We start from the raw sequence: 15,354 nt of genomic DNA, 5'->3' as shown, positions 1-15,354 counted from the left end.
TTAAGTATCAGTAGTAAAAGTACATGAATATGATCAGTTTCATGTATTTAAAGTATCAGTAGTAAAAGTACTTAAGTTTAATCAGCGCCATGTGGTTAAAGCATCAGGAGAAAAGTACACAAGTACTTAAGTATTATCAGATTCATGTAGTTAAGTATCAGTAGTAAAAGTACTTAAGTATTATCAGATTCATGTAGTTAAAGTATCAGTAGTAAAAGTACTTAAGTATTATCAGCTCTATGTATTTAGAGTATCAGTAGTAAAAGTACTTAAGTATTATCAGCTCTATGTATTTGAGTATCAGTAGTAAAAGTACTTAAGTATTATCAGCTCTATGTATTTGAGTATCAGTAGTAAAAGTACTTAAGTATTAACAGCTCCATGTGTCAGCACCAAGTATCAGGAAAAAATACACAAGTATTCTCAGCTCATGTGGTAAAAGTACAAAGGTATTATCAGTTTTATACAGTAAAATTAACAGTAGTGAAAGTACTGAAGTAGTACCCTCTTTATATAGTACTACATATCAGCAGTAAAAGTACACAAGTACTTAAGTATTAACAGTTTCATGTAGTAATAGTATCAGTAGTAAAAGTACACATGTACTCTTAGCTTCGTGTAGTAATAGTATCAGTAGTTAATGTAGTAATAGTATCAGTAGTATTAGTATCAGTAGTTAATGTAGTAATAGTATCAGTAGTTAATGTAGTAATAGTATCAGTAGTTAATGTAGTTAATGTAGTAATAGTATCAGTAGTTAATGTAGTAATAGTATCAGTAGTTAATGCAGTAATAGTATCAGTAGTTAATGTAGTAATAGTATCAGTAGTTAATGTAGTTAATGTAGTAATAGTATCAGTAGTTAATGTAGTATTAGTATCAGTAGTTAATGTAGTATTAGTATCAGTAGTTAATGTAGTATTAGTATCAGTAGTTAATGTAGTAATAGTATCAGTAGTTAATGTAGTATTAGTATCAGTAGTTAATGTAGTAATAGTATCAGTAGTTAATGTAGTATTAGTATCAGTAGTTAATGTAGTTAATGTAGTATTAGTATCAGTAGTTAATGTAGTATTAGTATCAGTAGTTAATGTAGTAATAGTATCAGTAGTTAATGTAGTATTAGTATCAGTAGTTAATGTAGTAATAGTATCAGTAGTTAATGTAGTATTAGTTAATGTAGTTAATGTAGTATTAGTATCAGTAGTTAATGTAGTTAATGTAGTATTAGTATCAGTAGTTAATGTAGTATTAGTATCAGTAGTTAATGTAGTATTAGTATCAGTAGTTAATGTAGTATTAGTATCAGTAGTATTAGTATCAGTAGTTAATGTAGTATTAGTATCAGTAGTTAATGTAGTATTAGTATCAGTAGTAATAGTATCAGTAGTTAATGCAGTAATAGTATCAGTAGTTAATGTAGTAATAGTATCAGTAGTTAATGTAGTTAATGTAGTAATAGTATCAGTAGTTAATGTAGTAATAGTATCAGTAGTTAATGTAGTATTAGTATCAGTAGTTAATGTAGTATTAGTATCAGTAGTAATAGTATCAGTAGTTAATGCAGTAATAGTATCAGTAGTTAATGTAGTATTAGTATCAGTAGTTAATGTAGTATTAGTATCATAGTATCAGTAGTTAATGTAGTAATAGTATCAGTAGTTCATGTAGTATTAGTATCAGTAGTTAATGTAGTAATAGTATCAGTAGTTAATGTAGTATTAGTATCAGTAGTTAATGTAGTATTAGTATCAGTAGTTAATGTAGTATTAGTATCAGTAGTTAATGTAGTATTAGTATCAGTAGTTAATGTAGTATTAGTATCAGTAGTTAATGTAGTAATAGTATCAGTAGTTAATGTAGTATTAGTATCAGTAGTTAATGTAGTATTAGTATCAGTAGTTAATGTAGTATTAGTATCAGTAGTTCATGTAGTAATAGTATCAGTAGTTAATGTAGTATTAGTATCAGTAGTTCATGTAGTAATAGTATCAGTAGTTAATGTAGTATTAGTATCAGTAGTTCATGTAGTAATAGTATCAGTAGTTCATGTAGTAATAGTATCAGTAGTTAATGTAGTAATAGTATCAGTAGTTCATGTAGTATTAGTATCAGTAGTTAATGTAGTATTAGTATCAGTAGTTAATGTAGTAATAGTATCAGTAGTTCATGTACAGTTGATTATCAGCATCATGGGTCGACCCGGACCTTTATTGTGAAAGGCCAGTAGGAAGTTGTTCTTCAGCTTCACAGACGGGCTTTTACTGTGAAGGTGGTCGTTTTAAAGATGGCGGCGGCTCTGCACGCTGCGGACGGCTCTGTGTTTTTTGCGGCGTTGTGCGGTTTCGCCGCCGTTAGTCACGAACGGAGAGCTCCGGTCTGGGTGTCATGAGGAGCCGGTCACGGTGCAGTGCTACCGGATGCCGCGCGTGAACCGGACGGCGGTGGTGACGCTGCTGCTCGTCTGCAGCTCCGCCTTCCTGCTGCTGCAGCTGTACTACTACCGGAACTACGTCAGCACGGTGAGGCAGGCAGCCAATCACAGCACAGCTGCTGGGAGAACCAATTAGTCAGCCTGGTGAATTATTAAAATCACCAAAAATAAAATAAAAATTTGACAGAAAATTTGACCCCAAAAATATTATTATAAAATATAAATATTGAAATTCTAAGACATCAAAATTGTAAAAGCCAATATTTTGATATACAAATATTAGTAAAGGTTATTAGTGAATATATTGATTTTTATTATTAGATAAGATAAGATAAAATAAAATAAAATAATCCTTTATTAGTCCCTCAGCGGGGACATGTGCAGGATTACAGCAGCAGAGAGTAAAGTGCACACAAGAGACATAGTAAAAGAAAGACAAGATAAAAATAAAATGAAATAAAAAACAAGTATTATAAATAAGCAATAAAAAACAGTAGAAAATCAACAATAACTGAAATATTATATTTACAGACAGAAAAAAACTATTATAGCTATAATTGCACAGTGTATTGTATTGCACGTGTCATTATTATTATTATTATTATTACTATATATCGAACTTGAATATTGTGCAAGCTAATATTATAAAACAAAGATTGTAAAGCTGATATTTTGAAAAATAAATATCAGTTAAAGCTAATATCATAAAACGCAAATACCATAAAAGCTAGTATTATTAAATATATATATTTCCTCAATGTATCAAAGTGTCAGCTTTAAACCAGGCAGCTGCTTTATAAATTAATTCTTCAGATTTCCCATCATGCATTTCTTCTGCAGGCTGGCCCTCACATCCTGAGCCGAACAGGACACCTAACCGCCAACGACCTCCAATGGGTGAGTCACCATCTGTATCGCTGTTAGCATCACTGTTAGCATCGCTGTTAGCATCGCTGTTAGCATCACTGTTAGCATTAGTGTAAGCATCACTGTTAACATCACTGTTAGCATTAGTGTTAACATTAGTGTAAGCATCACTGTTAGCATCACTGTAAGCATCGCTGTTAGCATCACTGTTAGCATTAGTGTTAGCATCACTGTTAGCATCACTGTTAACATCACTGTTAACATTAGTGTAAGCATCACTGTTAGCATTAGTGTAAGCATCGCTGTTAGCATCACTGTTAGCATCGCTGTTAGCATCACTGTTAACATTAGTGTAAGCATCACTGTTAACATTAGTGTAAGCATCACTGTTAACATTAGTGTTAGCATCACTGTTAACATTAGTGTTAGCATCACTGTTAACATCACTGTTAGCATCACTGTTAACATTAGTGTAAGCATCACTGTTAGCATCACTGTAAGCATCGCTGTTAGCATCACTGTTAGCATCACTGTAAGCATCACTGTTAGCATCACTGTTAGCATCACTGTTAACATCACTGTTAACATTAGTGTAAGCATCACTGTTAGCATTAGTGTAAGCATCACTGTTAACATTAGTGTAAGCATCACTGTTAGCATCACTGTAAGCATCGCTGTTAGCATCACTGTTAGCATTAGTGTTAGCATCACTGTTAGCATCACTGTTAACATCACTGTTAACATTAGTGTAAGCATCACTGTTAGCATTAGTGTAAGCATCGCTGTTAGCATCACTGTTAGCATCGCTGTTAGCATCACTGTTAACATTAGTGTTAGCATCACTGTTAACATTAGTGTTAGCATCACTGTTAACATCACTGTTAGCATCACTGTTAACATTAGTGTAAGCATCACTGTTAGCATCACTGTAAGCATCGCTGTTAGCATCACTGTTAGCATCACTGTAAGCATCGCTGTTAGCATCACTGTTAGCATTAGTGTTAGCATCACTGTTAGCATCACTGTTAACATCACTGTTAACATTAGTGTAAGCATCACTGTTAGCATTAGTGTAAGCATCACTGTTAACATTAGTGTAAGCATCACTGTTAGCATCACTGTTAGCATCACTGTTAACATCACTGTTAACATTAGTGTAAGCATCACTGTTAGCATTAGTGTTAACATTAGTGTTAGCATCACTGTTAACATTAGTGTTAGCATCACTGTTAACATCACTGTTAACATTAGTGTAAGCATCACTGTTAACATTAGTGTAAGCATCACTGTTAGCATCACTGTTAACATTAGTGTTAGCATCACTGTTAACATTAGTGTTAGCATCACTGTTAACATCACTGTTAGCATCACTGTTAGCATCACTGTTAACATTAGTGTAAGCATCACTGTTAGCATTAGTGTAAGCATCGCTGTTAGCATCACTGTAAGCATCGCTGTTAGCATCACTGTTAGCATTAGTGTTAGCATCACTGTTAGCATCACTGTTAACATCACTGTTAACATTAGTGTTAGCATCACTGTTAGCATCACTGTTAGCATCACTGTTAACATTAGTGTTAGCATCACTGTTAGCATCACTGTTAACATTAGTGTTAGCATCACTGTTAACATTAGTGTTAGCATCACTGTTAGCATCACTGTTAACATTAGTGTTAGCATCACTGTTAACATTAGTGTTAGCATCACTGTTAACATCGCTCTTAGCATTAGTGTTAGCATCACTGTTAACATCGCTCTTAGCATTAGTGTTAGCATTGCTGTTAGTACTATTCTCTTCAGTGATGACAGATGAATAAGTCTTTTACTTTTAAATTGAAAACTCTTCCTGTCCTGACAGCTGTTGCTATAGTAACCGCCCTTCTCTGTCTGGTCCCCGCAGCAAACGGTGAAGAAGTTTCTGGGGTTAGCTCGGCACTTCAGGCTGCCGCTGTTCCTCGCCGACACCGCCGCCCTGACGCTGCTCTCCCACGATGCTTTGCGGCAGCGTGACCGGCTGGTCCGTGAGCCGCACTGCAGCTTCCTGTGCACGGGCCGGCCAGTCACGTCCTTCGCTCTGCACGCCAACCTGTGGAAGTACGATGTGAGTGTGTGATGTGTTCACGGTTACAGTGGTTTGTTTTTGTAGGAACTTTATTTTTATCGTATTGTACTGGGTGTAGCGTTGAACACATAGCTAACTAGCTAGCTTACGTGAATTTGACAGCTTACCGATGCGACTTCTTTAACAGAGCCTCAGAACCAAGACACGTCTCAAAGTAAGGGTGTTAATTTGTTCTAGCTAGCTAACAATACAACAAACAAAGACAATAAAGCTAGCTAGCTAACTGGCCAACGTAAGTTGTTTACGTGACAGTTTAGCGGAAGGATGTTTGACAAAGTAGAAGAGGTGAAGTATTAAAAGTTAAAGAGGTAAAATAATTATCATCTCTTTTCCAGTAAAATGTTTTACTGTTTTTTTGTTTTTTTTCAGCCCGGCTTCCTATTGGCTGCTGAGCAGAAAGGCTTCGAGCTGCTGGAGCTGCGAGGAGAGGACCCCCGATTGGCCAGTCTGGACAACCTATCAGGAGAGGAGATCCCCCTCCACTTCCTGTTCCGCCTCAACGGTTACATCATACAGGTGGGTGGGGCCACAGCAGACAGTACGGCGGCTTTATTTGTAGTTTTAATTGGCTTTCAGGTGTGTTTCCCTTCTCTTATTTTGTCCCAGGTGGTGTTAGATATGAATAAATGTATTTTGTCCCAGGTGGTGTTCCTGTACGAGCGCAGCGGGAACTACCTGTGGCACGGAGAGCTGCGGCTCAAAAACAACGTGGACCGAAGCTTTGCTCCCTTCAAACTGCTCGACTACGGACGCCACGCTGGATCTTACGACAGGTGAAACCCGGTTTAGTTTGAATGATTACTAGAGTTCAGCCCTGGAGGAAAACGTTGTATTTCTGCTGGAGGATAATCCATGACTGAAAACTGAATGTGTTTTTAACCACAGAGGAGCCAGGTTTCATCGAAATCGATGTGTCGTTAATAAAACAGCTGATTAGCTTTATATCTGTGCTATATTAAAATGTGTTTGTTTTGTGTGGTCGCCCCCTGCAGGCCGGAGCTGGTCCTGACGGTCCTTGACGGCCTGGACGTTCGAATCCCGGGCAACGTTTCTCGTTTCCTGTCCGAGCAGCTACAGGCTCGCTTCCTGGAGTGCCGTTACCGTGACGCCCGCAACTTCCTGCAGGTCAGGCCGAGACACAGGGGCTTTTATTGTGAAAGGGGAGAGGACAGGGACGAAATAAGGAGTGAAATTTTAAATTCCGAGCAAATCTATGGCGTCCACACGCTCTCACCATGGCAACGGTTGAGCTTGCAGCTTTAGCTAACGGTGCTAACAGTGCAAACAACGGCAACAGTGCTGGAGGGCGGAGTAGACAGTAGAGCTACGTCCGTCAGCTAACCAGTGACGTTCATGAATTTGTTTACATTTTAATGAAACAAAGTAATGTCAACAATTCAAACCGTCTAATGGAAATAAAAACCTCTCTCTCTCTCCCTCTCTCTCTCTTTCCGTTGTGTGTGATTGTAGCTCTACCCTGATGACACGTCTCCAGAGGCCGTGGATTTTCGGAAGAAGGTGAAGTCGTTGCTTCATTTAGCCGCTCGAATACTCGCTCAGCTCGACATCCCGTTCTGGCTCAGCAGCGGCACCTGTCTGGGTAAGATGCTAACAAGCTAACATGCTAACACCTGATTTATGACTATATTAAAGCTCAATGATTGACAGTTCACTTCTGCTGCTGGTAGGACGCCACTACATGTGGTTTCAGTTAACGGTCCAAACTGTCCCTTCTTCAGTGTGAGCTCAGTGTTTGTGGACTTCAGACTGACGTGTCTCCCCCTGCAGGCTGGTTCAGGCAGTGCAGCGTCATCTCGTACAGTCGAGACGTCGACATCGGTATTTTCATCAAGGACTTCAGGTCGGACATCATCGCAGCGTTCAGGAACGGCGGACTGTCACTCAAACACAAGTTTGGAAAGGTGGAAACTCTACTTCTTTTACCTTTTTTTTCGTGTTTTTGACAATATTTTACTACTTAACCTTTAATTCTGCTATTCAACATATTTTATGTACTTTGTTTTGAAGCAGGTGTGTTTTATTTTGAATTATAGTTTTTTTTTTAGCTGTGTATTACATTTTCTTATTTAACTTTCACTCTTAATTTGGAATGTGTCCAATTGGTGTGAATTCATTCAGAAGCAGGGGTGTATTCCTTTTTTAAGTCATGTGTTCTATTTTGAAAATCCAGGCGGGGGACAGTCTGGAACTATCATTCCTGAGTGACGACGTCAAACTGGACATTTTCTTTTTCTACGAGGACGGAGACATCATGTGGAACGGAGGGACGCAGGCGAAGAGCGGCAAGAAGTTCAAGTAAATACAATTTGTTTTATTTTTCATTAAATATCTGTTTGTTTGTCGTTTCTCTTCCCGTTAAAAGTATTTTTCTGTGTGTTTGTCCCCTCAGGTACATCTTCCCTCGGTTCTCTCTGTGCTGGGCGGAGCTTCTGGAGCTAAAAGTTCGCGTTCCCTGTGAAACGCTCGACTACGTCACGGCGAACTACGGCGCCTCGTGGAGCGTCCCCGTGAGGAGCTGGGACTGGAAGTTGTCGCCTAGCAATGTGCAGGAAAACGGGGTGTGGCCTCCGGCAGAGTGGGCGGAGCTTATCCAGGTTTACTAAGAGGAATCGTGACTGAAAATAAAATCAACACTGGAACTATAAATAAAGACGAGGTGAAAAAAAACAGACAATCTGATTATTTTTTTCATGCAGACGAAAACATCGACTCATTAAAACAATATCTAATAATAATAACAGTTCTAAGGGAACATTTAGGATCACGTGTTGACATTACAGTTGGGTTGTGATAAACATTTTCAAACCGGACCGGTATCCTTTTTCCTTGTTTTATCAGTTCACATGTAAACGATATCTGCAATGTCCTTTATAGTTGCTCCTGAAGGCCATCGGTGTGGACTGGATGATGAATGTTAGTTAGAGTCTGATGGTGGCACCTTGATGGTAGCCTGTCATCAGTGTGTGAATGGGTGAATGATATGTAACATACAACTGACTGTAAGTCGCTTTGGAGAAAAGTGTCTGCTAAATGACTGTAATGTAATATAACCATAAACTCATGTGTTAAAGTATTTGTATAATTTATGATGAAAAAAAAGCACAAAAAAGACATCTGAATTCTGCTTTTTAATTAAATACTGCCCACTAAAATCATTAATGTAATGTAGTAAATTTTTTTAATATAAAGAAGATATTATCAAAGGTGCTCATCACATATTATAGATAATTACTATCAATTTAAATACAACGATGATCAAACTTCACTCATTATTTGGACTGATTATGTTTATTAATGCATGAATATAAATGCATTATCATGTAATATAAAAATAAGCTGTGTATGAATAATTTGATAGAGTAAACCTCTGATTCCTCTTCAAACACTTTATTCCTCCTTTTTAATCCTGAAATCAGACCTTTGAACATTTTCTTCTTTCTTTGCTGCTTTTCAAACAAACAAACAAACAAACAAACAGGGTCGAATGTGAGTTTAAATAAAATGCCAGCTGTTAATGTCTAGATTTAACTAGTGTCACAAAATGAGCATTGTATGAGTGTTTGTGTATGTATGTGTATATATGTGTGTATGGTGTGTGTGTGTGTATATGTATGTGTGTGTGTGTATGGTGTGTGTGTGTGTGTGTATGGTGTGTGTGTGTGTGTGTATATGTGTGTATGGTGTGTGTGTGTGTGTATATGTATGTGTGTATGGTGTGTGTATGTATGTGTGTATGTGTGTGTGTGTGTGTGTGTGTGTGTGTGTGTGTGTGTGTGTGTGTGCATGTGTGTGTGTGTGTGTGTGTGTGTGTGTGTGTGTGTGTGTGTGTGTGTATGTGCAGAGTGTCCACAGGTAACTGGAGGCCTGGGTGACCTCTTTAATGACTTTATTACATCATCAGTGTGTTCAGCCACATCTCTGCTGCAGTGACGTCACTCCCCCCGCTGCTCCTGCTGCTCCTTGTGGACCACCAGCCCCTTCCCGACCAGGTCCGGCACCTCCACGGCCAGCCACGGGCCCAGGCCCAGCGCCATCAGGTGCGCCAGCCCGAAGCGCGGCGCGTTGCGGGCCCAGAGCGGCGCGAAGTGGTCCGTCAGACAAACCCGTCCGCCGCGGAACATCTTGGCCGTCTTGCCGTCCAGCTCCGGGATGGCGGCCTCCGGCGCCGTGTCCGGGTACGTCACCGGGATGTCGAACTCCAGCCGGAACTCGTAGCGCAGCAGCTGGTGGATGACCCAGCACGTCCCGGTCCAGCGTGTCCCGTCCGGGCTGGCCTCCAGGCGGAACCAGTCGTTGTCGGCCGCCTTGTTGCTCTCCACGCAGCGGATCAGCGCCGTGAACTCCTCCTTCAGCCGCCGCGGCCACAGCGCGCGGTCCCGCGGCCCCGCGTTGGTCTTCAGCAGCGGGATCTGCGACACGGCCCTGCGCGCGGCGTCGTCCGCCATTTTGTGTCTCCACTTCCTGTCATCCGGGTCCTCTGAGCACCGAGCGGGCCCGGAACGAGACGCTCTGGTCCGCACGTCACTTCCTGGTGACGTCACTTCCACCCTTTTGCCGCTCCCGTCTCCTAGCAACGTATCCCAACGTATCCCAAGATGCATTGCGTGCCGGGTTTTTGTTTTTTTTAATGACATGGCGACTAGTGGACCAGCAGCGGGAGAATTAACATTTAAATATAATTATTGTGTTTTAACTCACGTGAATATTTACAGTCTCCCATCTCCTAGCAACCAGCTGCGGTTGTCATAAAAGAGTATAAAAAACTCCCGTCTCCTAGCAACCAGCTGCGGTTGACACATGCAGCCTCCTTTACCAGATTAAGAGGATACAACTGATGGATCCTTCACGGCCCAACATATCCCAACGTATCCCAATGTATCCCAACGTATCCCAACATATCCCAACGTATCCCAATGTATCCCAACGTATCCCAACATACCCCAACGTATCCCAACGTATCCCAACATATCCCAACGTATCCCAACATATCCCAACATATCCCAACATACCCCAACGTATCCCAACATATCCCAACATATCCCAACATACCCCCGTATCCCAACATATCCCAACATACCCCAACATATCCCAACATATCCCAACATATCCCAACATACCCCAACGTATCCCAACATACCCCAACGTATCCCAACATATCCCAACATACCCCAACATACCCCAACGTATCCCAACGTATCCCAACATATCCCAACATACCCCAACGTATCCCAACATATCCCAACGTATCCCAACATATCCCAACGTATCCCAACGTATCCCAACATATCCCAACGTATCCCAACATATCCCAACGTATCCCAACGTATCCCAACGTATCCCAACATATCCCAACATATCCCAACGTATCCCAACATATCCCAACGTATCCCAACGTATCCCAACATATCCCAACTAGGGCTGGGCGATTTGGCCTAAAAATAAAATCTCGATTTTTTCTAACTAATGGACGATTTTCGATTTAAACCTCGATTTTTTTTTTCTGTTTTTCTCTAAACAAATTAAAAAGACCAGGGCAAAATTTAAATACATATTTTCTTTATTAACACAACAAAACTGCAAGCAGTTATCCAGGGGTCCAAGCGAACTGAAAAAAAAAGATCTTGTAGGCCATTCCTGAAAAACTTGTAAAATGAAATACAACAAATAATAAATAATGATAATACAATTTATGATGAAAATACTCTCAAACAAAATAACATCCCTTTAACTTTCTGGGAAGTTGTCTACAGGTTTTTCGCGAGGAAGACAAGCCTGTCTACTGCCTCTGGCTTGAGGCATGCTCTTTGGCATGTTACAATGTTACCCCCCGTACTGAAAACCCTCTCCGAAGGGGCAGATCAGGGTCGATTGAAACACAGCGATTTCCTCGAAAACCACGGCAAGACTGACCAACCCCGCGAAATTTTTTATTATTTTTTAAAATATGCTGTTTCATTCGTCCTGCATGTGTGTTTCAAACGTCCCGACTAGTCGGGACGTTTGAAACGGATGTCAACTTACGTTCAAAGTTAAAAAACAGCTCGATCATTATGTATTAAATTACACTTGTAACTAAGAGAACACACATGTGAGTTGTTGATCACAAATTATTTGTATACATAACGTCATCTTTGCAAAAGACGTTTAACTGAAAAGTGTTTCAATCGACCCGGCTCTCCCCCAAGTCTGTCGGGGGCGAGGTGAATGTGATTGCAGTAGAGAGGAGGCTACTACGGAGTCTATTCAGCAAAACAAATCGGCAGAGGTGGAAAGAGTACTAAAATATTTTACTCAAGTACAAGTACTGTTACTCTGTTGAAATTGTACTCAAGTACGAGTAAATTTACCGGTCAAAAAATCTACTCAAGTAAAAGTAAAAAGTAAATAATTTAAAATGTACTTTGAGTAAAAGTAAAAAGTTACTTTTTTACAATCAGTGTTTTCTGCCTCTACTGTGATGTGCAAAAGCCCACCTGGGAAATCGAAAGCCCACCTGGCAAATTCCCATTGTCATTGTGACACAGCACACAGTGCTCACTGCACACAACAAAATTGCATTTATGCCTCACCCATGCAAGGGAGCAGCCCCAAATGGCAAAATGACTACTCACGGTAAAATCATTTCCAAAACACATTTCTTTTTATTTAAAAAAGTGCTACATAAACTACATAGTGCTACATTCAGCAAAAAGTGCTTGTGCACTGACTGTGGTTTCATTTCAATTTCTAACCGGATGTTTGGAGATGACGTGTCTCCCCTCAGATGCCGGCAAAATTACCTTGATAAGTTACCTGTTTTCCGTCTTGTCATCGTTGCTATTAAATTAAAAATGTCTCTTTTTACTTAATTACTTACTTTACTTTTTCACTCTTTTTAATGTCTCTTTTTTTCGCCGCTTTCTATGACGTCTTTCTAAGCCGCTGTTGGTAGAGTCGGGTCAGCCATCTCTTCTTCGTGGTAACGTAGTGACCTACCGTTGTATACTGTGGCGGTAGTACGCATTCGGAAACGTTTTCCGTACTACACAATGCACACTGAGCATTCGGAAACGTTTTCCGTACTACACAATGCACACTGAGCATTCGGAAACGTTTTCCGTACTACACAATGCACACTGAGCATTCGGACGCGCTATATTTGTGGCGTACTACAAAATGCATACTATAAGTACGAGTATTCGGATTCAGCCCTGGATTGGGCTTTGCGAGGTTTGTTTACAGGCGTTGCTAGGGTTACCGGTCTTGCGTGTTCCAACGGTTTATTATGTTTCTAATAATAGATTTTTTTTTACTCAGTAACGCTTGTGCTGTAAAATGTACCGAAGTACATTACTCCAAAGAAAATGTACTTAAGTAAAAGTAAAATTACACATTTTAAAAAGTAGTTAAAAAAGTACAAGTACACAAAAAAGCTACTCAATTACAGTAACGCGAGTAATGTAATTCGTTACTTTCCACCTCTGCAAATCGGAAGAGTCTAGAACTGTTTTTAAATCGCGATTTTTCGGTTCAGCCATTTCACAAACCGTAGGAAAGAAAAAATGCAAATTAATCGATTAAACCGAAAAAATCGCCCAGCCCTAATCCCAACGTATCCCAACATATATCCCAACGTATCCCAACGTATCCCAACATATCCCAACATACCCCAACATACCCCAACGTATCCCAACTTATACCACGGTCTGCGGGAATACTCGATTCTGATTGGCTGCAGGGTGTGCATTAACTCCTGATATACGGACACCTGGACAAGTAGTTCCGTCAAATTGTCTGTTTACCGTTCTCAATTAATGCGCGCTGGCGTATCGTCTCTAAAATTAGTAACCATAACAACGGGACCGCAGTCAAAGCCGTTTACAATTTATTGCAACACCGCAACAAAGTAACAATGAGTGATTTCAACATTTCTTTTAATTTATTTGGAGAATATGACAACTTCGATGACTGGGATGCAGCAGAAGAAAAAGAAATGGAAGAGGAAAAGAAAGCAACGGCACAAGGAGTTAACACCGGGAGAATTAAATCAAATAGAAGATGACAAAGATGAGATCAACACCAAAAAAACAACAAAATGGGCAGTTAATATACTGAGAGACTTTCTTGAACAAAAACGAATGGACTCCAACTTCGTAAACTACACCGCTGATGCTCTTAATGAGACTCTGCGGGGGTTTTATGCCGCTGTCCAGTCCACCAAGACAGGAGGGGAGTACAGCATAGCCAGCCTAAGGAGTCTGAGAGCCGGTATTAAGCGTTATATAGTTGGCTTCAATATTATAACTGACACCAGATTCAGGACCAGCAATGCCGTGTTTAAATCCGTACTTAAACGGTACAGGAAAAGTGGTAAAGATACCAGCCTCCACCATCCCCGTATCTCCGAGTCGGACCTCGAACGTATTAAATATTCAACTGCACTGTCTCCTGATTCGCCCGTCGGCCTGGTCAGAAAAGTGTGGTTCGACATCCAAATATGTTTGGCTCGGCGTGGCAGGGAGGGAACCCGGGAGCTATCCATGTCATCTTTCATCCTCCAGAGAGACGAGGATGGGGTGGAATATGTCAGCCTGGCGCACAATCCTCAAAGCAAGAATCACAAAGACCCGAATGAACCTGAAAAGGAAAACCTACGAGGGTTTATGTTTGCCAGGCCTGAGGATCCGCTGTGTCCGGTGGAAAGTTTCAAAAAATATATTGCAAAATGTCCATCAGATGCCAAATCGTTCTACCTCCACCCAAAGCGCACCCTGGCCTCCGGCGTGTGGTACACCCGGGAGCCGATGGGTGTCCACTACCTCGGGAACATGTTAAAAAGGATCAGCGAAGAGGTGATTATGGCTATAATTTTGTATTAGGCCATAGCTACTAAATAGTTTCCCTCCATCCCCATAATATAATAAATATCCTGTCATTCTACATTTCAGGTGGGTCTTTCGCAGATCTACACAAACCACAGCCTCCGAAGCACCGCTGTAGGTCGGCTCTCAGACGCCGGCCTGGAGAGTCGTCAAATAATGTCGGTGACAGGCCATCGATGCGAGAGCAGCCTGCGTGCTTACTGGGCTCCATCAGTGCAGGAGAGACGAGAATGGAGCCACGTCTTGTCATCAAATGTCCCGAGAAACAGTGCCCATGCTGTCAAAAACCCTCCTTCACAGGCCGCTATGCCGGACTTGCCTATAACGCTATCAAATTTCACCATAAATGGAAACGTCGAATTTAATTTTAAATAAAACAGCTGTAACACATAGGGCCCAGTTTAAAGTTGATTAAGCCCCGTTAATTAGGCCTACGTTTTTTCTATTTAGGCCTATGTGATTTCCAGGTTATTAATTAATTGACAATTAATTGTTGACATGTTTCTTTTCAATAAAAACGTACTACCTATGGTTTTTAAATATTTTTAAAAACATTGTTTGACAGCCATGACTACAACATGAAAAAGCACGATATGCCTACATCCAGTCAGCATGAAAAATGGCATGAATTATGGTTGCAAGCCTCGACCATGAAAGCTGAGCGGACTATAATACCTCCCGTTCTAAAGTCGTAGCTATGGTTCGTCCTAATTACTGGAGGAGTGAACAACGTTTCCGTTGCATGAGAACCCAACGGGCGTGTAATGGTGGTTCCGGGTATTAGTCAGACTCTCAGGCGTAACCAGGGAAACAAAGTTATGCTTTGTGGAAAACTTTATATTTGAATTGTAAAACGCATGAAAATATAAATTAATGCTCTTAATTTGGTCACCGTTGGTAAGTGACCGTGGTATAAGCGGGATAATGCCCTTCGAGGTGTCCATTATCAGGAATTAATGGACTTCGCGGAGGCAACCGTCCTCCGCTTCGCGTCGGACGGTTCACGCCTCCACGTCGTCCATTAATTCCTGATAATGGACACCTCGTCG

The 15,354-nt window shown here is 40.6% G+C and overlaps 2 protein-coding genes across 3 annotated transcripts; one reads left to right on the top strand and one right to left on the bottom strand.

The window, feature by feature from the left end:
• Window positions 1–2,281: 2,281 nt before the first annotated feature.
• fktn (fukutin) lies at window positions 2,282–8,718 on the top strand. Of its 2 annotated transcripts, none has more exons than XM_054612423.1 (10): window positions 2,282–2,522; window positions 3,275–3,331; window positions 5,202–5,402; window positions 5,793–5,939; window positions 6,066–6,196; window positions 6,416–6,548; window positions 6,894–7,023; window positions 7,212–7,345; window positions 7,615–7,739; window positions 7,834–8,718. In XM_054612423.1, the coding sequence occupies exons 1-10, from the start codon at window positions 2,421–2,423 to the stop codon at window positions 8,045–8,047; spliced, it is 1,374 nt and encodes a 457-aa protein (XP_054468398.1). In that variant the 5' UTR covers window positions 2,282–2,420; the 3' UTR covers window positions 8,048–8,718. The 2 variants fall into 2 exon arrangements, with proteins under 2 accessions (XP_054468398.1, XP_054468397.1); XM_054612422.1 differs by having other exon boundaries at window positions 3,248–3,331.
• A 97-nt stretch (window positions 8,719–8,815) lies between these two features.
• Window positions 8,816–9,931, bottom strand: ufc1 (ubiquitin-fold modifier conjugating enzyme 1). Its single transcript, XM_054612424.1, has one exon. The coding sequence runs from the start codon at window positions 9,887–9,889 to the stop codon at window positions 9,377–9,379; it is 513 nt and encodes a 170-aa protein (XP_054468399.1). The 5' UTR covers window positions 9,890–9,931; the 3' UTR covers window positions 8,816–9,376.
• Window positions 9,932–15,354: the final 5,423 nt, after the last annotated feature.

Source organism: Anoplopoma fimbria, chromosome 14 (genome assembly GCF_027596085.1).
Source record: "Anoplopoma fimbria isolate UVic2021 breed Golden Eagle Sablefish chromosome 14, Afim_UVic_2022, whole genome shotgun sequence".
NCBI classification, from domain to species: domain Eukaryota; kingdom Metazoa; phylum Chordata; class Actinopteri; order Perciformes; family Anoplopomatidae; genus Anoplopoma; species Anoplopoma fimbria.
The sequence above is the reverse complement of the archived record's forward strand: the minus strand, read 5'-3'. Positions and strand labels throughout refer to the sequence as shown.